We start from the raw sequence: 8,424 nt of genomic DNA on the forward strand, positions 1-8,424 counted from the left end.
CATCTGGACTGTTTCGTCGTTGTCTGACCTCAGAGAAATCATGACGATGACGATGAAGGTGATAATTTCTCCCATTTCTTAAGCACATGCTATGTTCATGGTGTCCAATGTTTAAATACTTCATCTTACTTGATCTTCAGCTCATGCAAAGTTCATATTATTATCCAAATTTTATATTTAAGAAACTGAAACTTAGGAAGGTTAGGTAACTTGCCTGAGTTGCTAGCAAAGACCAGACTAGAATTTGAATCCAGATTAGGATTCAAGGAGATCACAGCTACTAAAGCAGTAGGCACAGCACTGGCACATTAGACATGTGCCATCTTTTAAAACTCCCTTACCTGCTTATTTATTTATGGATGTGCAGCCCCCTCTTGGACATTAAATCTCTGTTTCAGATCCCAAGGATGCCAGATTCAAGAGGTTCACCCTCGTTTAGGGAGGAAGGAAATTACCACCATGCAGGCACTGTCTCCTCCACTTGCTTGAGACATGTGTGTCCTGGGCAGAGGCCCTCCTCTGTGGATACAGGCATCCAGGCTTCTGCCCTATGGCAGGGTGTCCTGACTTCCCACTGGGGAAGAACTGGGCTGACTCAGTAGTTTTTCACTTACTGCTGTCAGCATAGGACCTACCACAGACTGAGCCCTTCTGTGTACCAGAACCTATGCTCAGCACCATGCATGCACCTTCCTAACCCTTGCAGGATTGTTTTCTGTTCTGAATATGATAAAAAATGAAGCTCGGTGATTTGCCCACAGTCATATGGCTAGGAAGTGGTGGAGTCAGAATTCAGCCTGTCTGGATTTTGCATGCCATTCCGAGTAGTGTGACGGAAACTCGCACCCTCCCACTGCACCCCCTCAGGATATGAATCGTCCCTTGGTCCAGCATATCCACACTACAGATGCTACCTGCCCTTTAGTCACTGAGTAGCCTCTCAGTCATCAGATTGACTGCAGTGGAATTGTAGTGCTTGTGTTCAAGTCACCTTTACATTACTTAACAATGGTCCCCTAGTGCAGGAGTAATGATGCTGGCACATTGTTATAGTAGTTCTATTGTTATTGTTTTAATCTTTTTTTTTTTTTATCTGAGCCCTTGACCTTGGTGTTACAAGGCTGCACTCTAACCAGTTGAGCTAACCAGCCAGCCCCTATTGTTGTTAGCCTTTACCATACCTGATTTATAAATTTATCATAAGCATGTTCATATAGGGAAAAACATAATGTATACAGGATTCTGGACTATCTGTGCTTTCAGGCATTCACTGGAGGTCTTGGAACATGTCCCCTGTGAATAATATAATACAGAATATGTTTATACCTAAGCCTTAGTTTTACCTTTGTTAAGTTTGTGGCCTTAGATAAGATGCCTGAGGATGTAAAAGGCACACAAAAATGTTTTGGAAGGAGACAAAGTACATCTTATTAGTATTACCACTGTGTCACACAGGGATGTGGCAGCTCAGCCATAGGACCTCTCCCTCTTGTAAGTCTCAGTGGGAAGACATTTCGGTTCTCAAATGGAAACTTCAGAAGGATACTCGCTCATCAGCTCTAACCCACAAATATCTTGGGGGCATTAAACTTCCTACTTGTGTTTTCCATCCAGCCCAGGGGTTCTATGCTGCATTTACCAGCATGGACAGGGAATCCCCAGGGCTTTTCAGGGCTGGAATCTACTCTCCAACTCCATTCTGATACAGAGGGCCTCTGGGCCTGCCACCTGGGAGTCCTTCCCTCCAAGGCTGCTCTGGGTCCAGTACTTGTAAGAGAGGCATAGATCTACCCTGTAGAGCCACTGTGCTAAGGAGAAGAGAACGAACTGTTTTCTATAACGCACCACACAAAACCAAGAGAAAACAGCTGCTGCTGCCACAGGAGTGAAGGAGGCCACTCAAGCAGAAGAACAAGCTGGAAATTTGTAGGTAGGATTGTGCAAGGGGCTGGGGGAGTTTCCTTCCCTGGGCATGCCCCAAAACAGACAAAGGAGCCCCACTCTAGTCTTATCTGTCCTGCTCACCAGGAGGAAAACCTGCCCTTACTCCAGCTCACTTTCATGGTCATTTCCAGACTTGCGGATGTCCCTCTCAGGAGCACCCTCCCATACCTGCACCCAGAATGTGTCCTGAGGGCTCCCTGGTGGGAGCCCTGACAAGGATCCTCTCCTTTCTCTACCAGAAGCACAGAGGCTGGGAGATGACAGCAAAACAGTGGCAAGTGGAGAAAGGAGGGTGGATATGAATATGGAGTTTTCCTAGTATGAGGGCTTGATGTAGTTGTTTCTTTATGCGTGCCTTTGCAAGAGGCAGCAGAGCACAGCAGGTAAGAGCCTGGCAGGCTGTGCAGCCAGAGACCCAGGTTTTCATCCTGGTCCTGTCACTCTTTAGCTTGGTATAAGGCAGATCAGAATCTGATCTCGAAGCAGGGAAAACTAGCATGGGAATAGGGCTCCAGAAGCAGTCTGAGATTTCTACTATCGCCTGACTTGGGTGGACTTTTATGTATCCTTCCCTGGGCACTGACACAATCATGAGCCCAAGGCTTTGCTGAGCCCTGAGCACATGACATCCTTGTGCTAGATACTGTGGAGAGATCTAAAAGAGACACAGCCTCTGCCTACAGCCTGGATGGAAAGATGATACACTCATAAAATAAACAAGGCTGGACCTGTCAGGTAAGGAGGAGGGAAACCCAAGTTGGGTCTCGAAGGTTGGTGGGATCTGAGGAAGAAGAGGATAATGGGCAGCATTCCCAGCAGAGGCAGAGCAAGCAGAGGGTGGCGGGCCTAAATGGCAGCTACTGAGAAAGCAACTCGTTTGGAAGATTTGTGGCTCCGCGAGGAGGGGACGCTGCTGCCAGACTAGGATCTTTTGGTGACTGTGCTGTTAGCATCATGGCTCAAAAGTCTCACTGAGGTACTGGAGAACCACGTAGACTTGAAAACTGGTTAGAACCAGAATAAGAATGGCCTTGAATTCCAGTCTAAGGGGATGTGAGAAGGTGTAACAGAGGAAACAGTATCCGCTGGTGGGTGGACTGGGAAGGGCGGCCAGCAGCAGCTCCCTCACACGTCTGGGCTTTCGGTGTGGACTGGTCATTCCAGCCCTGGTCGTCTTGGAGTCGGGTTTGCCATTTGCACTGCAGACCAATCCTTATCTCTTGAAAGTTTCCACTGTCAATGTCCCAAACCCTGAGTTGTCCTCTTACCTTCATAAACCTTTCTTATCTGGGACATTTTTCTCCTTCACTCAGTTATTGACATTCCTTAAAGCTCAGAACACACAGATCACATTGTCTACCTCTGCCCATTCAGCCTCACACAACTCTCCCACCTTCCAGGCCTCCCTCATCCTCTCGTGGCAATCAGCCCACACAGTCACATTTCCAGCCCTGTCCTCTGGAACCTCAGGTGCTCTAGAATGCTGCTGCACCTCCTTGGTCCTCTCTCCACTCCTCCTTCCACCCAGCTTCCCATGATCTAAATGGCTACCATTTATTGAGCACTTTCTGTAAACCAGGTATATTTCTTGCAATTTCCATTATGGAGGAGATATTACCCCCATTTTATAGCTGAAGAACATGGGACTCTGAGAGGCTGAGTGACTGGGGGGTAGGTAAAGAGGCTACCAGACACAGGTGTGTTGACTCCTGAATCTGTGCTCTGTGTACTCTCCATTGCTCTGGGCTCGTGTCTCTAATTCCTGGTATCAGTCTCCTGCCAGAACAATCATGCTCAGCTGACTGCTCAGCTCAGCCCTCCCCTTGGTGCTCAAGGCACTGATGCAATCATGGTCTCCAGCCTGGCAGTCCTGGTATCGAAGAATATCAGAGATGAAGGGCCCTTTGGGATCATCAGGTCCAACAGCTTAATTTTTAAAATGGGGCTATGAAGCTCAGAGAGGGATATGGAGTTACCCAAGATCATACAGAAAATCAGGGGCAGAGACAGGATGAGTGCCCAGTTCTTCTGATTTCCAGACTCCTTGCACATACACTAACCCTTTTGATTAGTTTTGTATTTTGCAAGATGTCCTGACATACGTATCTCATATGCTTCTTGCCATAACCCTGTGCCATAGATGCTTCATTTTCATTTAACAGATGGGGAGACTGGGGCCAATGGATGTGAAGGGACTTGCCCAAGTTCACACAGCTGGATAAGTGATAACAATGGGACACTCAGGAAGAGCTGAATTAAAAATGCAATCAAGGGGTGGTAACTGTAAGGATTTATCAGAAAATCCCACCCATATCCAAGTACAGGAAACAAAACCCAGCAGGCCTCAGCAGAACTGGGAGTAGCAAGCCAGGAACCAGGGTTACTTTCTTGGGTGCCAGGGCTGTGAGGCCTCTCCCCTCTGCTTCCCAGCACATCTTTTATCATCTCTGAGGACCTCCACTTTTCTTCTCCTCTCTAGCTTCAGCTCCCCTGTGACTGTAGGTTGCCACCACATCAGCTCTGGGTGACAGTACCCCAAAGCACTCACAGTGCACTGACACAGACTTTCATGTCATAATTTTAAATTCTCAGCAGAGGCATCTGCTTACCCAGATTGGCAGGAGTGTGCATCCCTGGTGGAATTCAGCAGTGGTTGGGGGTTGGCTGGGTTCTCTGCTACAAACATGGCTACCTAATGCCTTGTCTTCTCTGGTTGAGGGTGGTTTCCAGAGAAGGACCTGAGGACAGTCAGGCATTCTATGTTCTCTTACAGGTTTGAATCCAGATCTTCTGACCTACTGCCCATTACCTCAGCTGCTCCAGCTTCCTTTCCCTTTTCATCCAACTCAGCAGAAGTTTGATCAAATCTGTGCAAGCTGCCGTGCATGGTTTTGCATGTGTGGCTCAGCTTCTGTCAACCTTGTCTTTCCTTTCCCAAGGCCAAGGACAGAACAAGAAGTCTTTGTCTCTCCTTAATAGGCTGATCACCATGCAGAACCTTGGCAAGGAAAACCACAGCTCTGTGTCCGAGTTCATCCTCCTAGGCTTTTCCAGTGAGCCACACGTCAGGACAGCCCTGTTCACCTTCTTCCTCCTCCTCTACCTCATCACCCTTTTGGGCAATGGACTCATCGTCACCCTGGTCTACCTGGACTCAGGCCTCCACACGCCCATGTACTTCTTTCTCAGTATCCTCTCCTTGGTGGACATGAGCTATGTCACCACCACTGTGCCCCAGATGTTGGTTAATATGGTACATCCAAGGAGAGCCATCTCCTGGGGAGCTTGTGTAGCCCAGATGTTCATCTTCTTGGTCCTGGGCATCGCTGAGTGTGTCCTGTATGCCATTATGGCCTATGATAGGTATGTTGCCATTTGCTTCCCCCTTCACTATACCCTATTCTTGAGCCATCCCATTTGTATCAAGATTGTCACAGTCTGTTGGTTCATTAGCATAGGTGGGGCCCTGGTCTACACTGTCTTCACCATGCGTCTGCCTTATTGTGGCCCCCACAATAAGATCAATCACTTCTTCTGTGAGGTCCCTGCTGTCCTAAAATTGGCTTGTGCAGACACATCCCTCAATGACCAGTTGGACTTCATCTTGGGTTTTGTTTTCCTTTTGGTCCCACTCTCCCTCATCCTGGCCTCTTATGTGCACATCTTTGCCTCCATCTTAAGAATCCACTCATCCCACGGGAGACTCAAGTCCTTCTCCACCTGTGCTTCCCATGTCACTGTGGTCACCATGTTCTATGGGCCCGCCATGATCATGTACATGAGACCTAGCTCCTGGTATGACCCAGAGCAGGACAAGATGCTGGCCCTGTTCTACAATGTTGTCTCTGCCTTTCTCAACCCCATCATCTACAGCCTCAGGAACAAAGACGTCAAGGGGGCCTTTCTGAAAGTACTTGGAGACAGAGGGACAGCTCAATGACTCAGCATGTTTCAGAGTCATCCAGAGTCATGGGCAGACTGGATATGGCTCATCCGGTATCATAGAAGTGCATCAATTCTGACCAACCTGAGTGTTCCCGGGGCTGTGAGTGGCCAGGAGAGGGTGTGGCCTAAACTGAAGGTCCTCTTCATTGGTTGGAAAATTTTCAGCTGCCACCTCCCCAAAATTCAGTTGAGTGTTGAAGGCAAAGGATTTCTTTACAAAGACTATGTCCCTGTGGTTCATGACTGTTGCTTTATTGTCTGTCCTGGATTCTCTCTTTACCTCTGGAAGTTTATGTCAGTTTGACATGATCACAGCCAAATGTTTAAAATGCACACATGCTTTTCTACAGTGTAAAGGAATTTGGGGTGAAAAATGATACAGATTATACAGGGACAGTCTTGTGTTACTGTCTGACAAGCACTTACAAGTATTTAGCATTGCTTTTTAGCACAGGTATAAAATGTGAGCTACAATTATTTTAGACATATTTGTGTAACAATATGGTTAATAATTAGTCTAGTCTGGGCTCAGCCTGTAAAACTAACTCTTACCTAGTCAATTTAAGCTTCACATTTTATTTTTTTATTTTATTTTTTATTTTTTTAAAAGATGACCGGTAAGGGGATCTTAACCCTTGACTTGGTGTTGTCAGCACCACGCTCAGCCAGTGAGCTAACCGGCCATCCCTATATAGGATCCGAACCCGTGGCCCTGGTGTTATCAGCACCGCACTCTCCCGAGTGAGCCACAGGCCGGCCCTAAACTTCACATTTTAAATCTCACTTTTATTTTAAGAAAACATATATACGTATTTCATAAAAGAAAAATTCACATGCGTATAATACACATCTATATCCACTCATCTATATACATACGTATCTAAATAGATAGAGACACAGAGATAAAGAGATAGAGATGCAGAGACAGAGTGAGATTATAGAAAATAATATAACAAAGACTCCATTTTCTCCCTCCAAAATAAACACCTGTTAATATTTTGCCATATTTAGTCAGAGTCTTTTTTCTTTCTTTTTTAAAAAAAAATTAAATAATAACAGATAAAGTTGAAAGGCCCTTTGAATATTTCCAACTCCCCTGAATCAACCTCTATCATTAAACTGAAGTATATTCAGTCTGTTTTTAAACTTACTTATATGTAATTGTATCCATGAGCAATAAATAGATATCATATAACCCAGAAAATTTTTAACTTAAATCACGTTTCTGACATCTACCCATTTGATCATTATAGGGCTAACTCTTTCCCTTTAACAAACATCTGAATATACTACATTTTATTATCTAATTCCCTATTGTTGAATATTTTTGTTTATTTCCAATTTTTCACTATTTAAACAATTCTGCAAAAAAATGTCTTTGGACATTTCTTCATATATAAGTATTTTTCTAGGATCTATGTGTAGAAGTAGACTACACAGATTGTAGATTCAAAGAAATTTCAAATTTACTAGAAACTCCCTAATTACTCTTCCAAATAGTTATACCAGTCAACAACCTCTCATTCTCACCAACACTCGATATTGCTTATCTCAAACATTCTAATGTTTCTATCCACTTCATTGTTTTTGTTTCATTTGCAATTCCCTGGTTGCCAGTGAGTTTAACATCTTTTCATAAGATTGTTGGCGGTAGTGTGTAGTATAACAGGCTCCCGAGTCAGGCTTTAGGGTTCCAATTCCAGCTCTATCCTTTATCTATTCAGTGATGATGGGCAATAGAATTAGCTTCTGTCTGGAAGTTTTCATAAGAAATCTGATTGGATTTTTAAAATCCACTTGCTATACTGAGGATCGAAAACCAAGCACAAGAAATTCTCTTTCATATTTTACCTGCAGTACCTATTAACTTGTATGAACTACTCTCCTATCAAGTCCAAAATTCACAAAGGTTCCTGCTGGTCAGGAAGTGAGTTTCCTCACCACCTGTAAGGTTGGGATCTTGCAAGCCAGATACCAGGTCGGTTTTCCTGGGAAGGCTTTGAAGAGGTTAGTTTATGTGTAAAGTCAACCCTTAGCTCACCATGCCTGATTAAGACATATTAATTCTCAAATATGACTTTCATCATATAACAATTAGATTAAGTATATATTGGCTAAAAAGAAAACAGATTTTTATTGAATGTATGCTAATAATTATGTTGCTATGAAAAGTAAGGAGACTAATTTGAGTTTCTGAATTCTTGTGGGTAAAGAATCAGACACAAGATAAAAGTGTTTTATTTTAGTTTACAAAAACAGTATCTACTTAATTGATGTTGCAGATAGCTTGAGATGAGAAAGGGTTGTTTCATGTATCCATAAAAATAGAACATTAAAAATAATAGCAAAAGTGATCAAACAAATAACCTCATCAGTTCATTCAATTCTACCTGATTAACTCTTGCTCTGCTGAATCTTGGGTCAACAGTCAATATCATGGAATCCGCCTGATTCTAGACTGAACAGAGTCCTAGGAATCCTAACTCAGTCTACTCAGTACATTGGGAAATTTGCCTAAGTGATACCAGCCTGAAA

The 8,424-nt window shown here is 44.2% G+C and overlaps 1 protein-coding gene across 1 annotated transcript; it reads left to right on the top strand.

Moving 5' to 3' along the window:
* Positions 1-4,933: 4,933 nt before the first annotated feature.
* Positions 4,934-5,884, top strand: LOC134382984 (olfactory receptor 2A12-like). The gene has a single exon (XM_063103637.1). The coding sequence runs from the start codon at positions 4,934-4,936 to the stop codon at positions 5,882-5,884; it is 951 nt and encodes a 316-aa protein (XP_062959707.1).
* Positions 5,885-8,424: the final 2,540 nt, after the last annotated feature.

This window comes from Cynocephalus volans, chromosome 8, assembly GCF_027409185.1.
Source record: "Cynocephalus volans isolate mCynVol1 chromosome 8, mCynVol1.pri, whole genome shotgun sequence".
In the NCBI taxonomy this organism is placed as follows: Eukaryota; Metazoa; Chordata; class Mammalia; order Dermoptera; family Cynocephalidae; genus Cynocephalus; species Cynocephalus volans.

Coding starts and splice junctions, on each gene's coding strand:
- LOC134382984 (XM_063103637.1), top strand. CDS start 4,934: ATGCAGAACCTTGGCAAGGAAAACCACAGCTCTGTGTCCGAGTTCATC.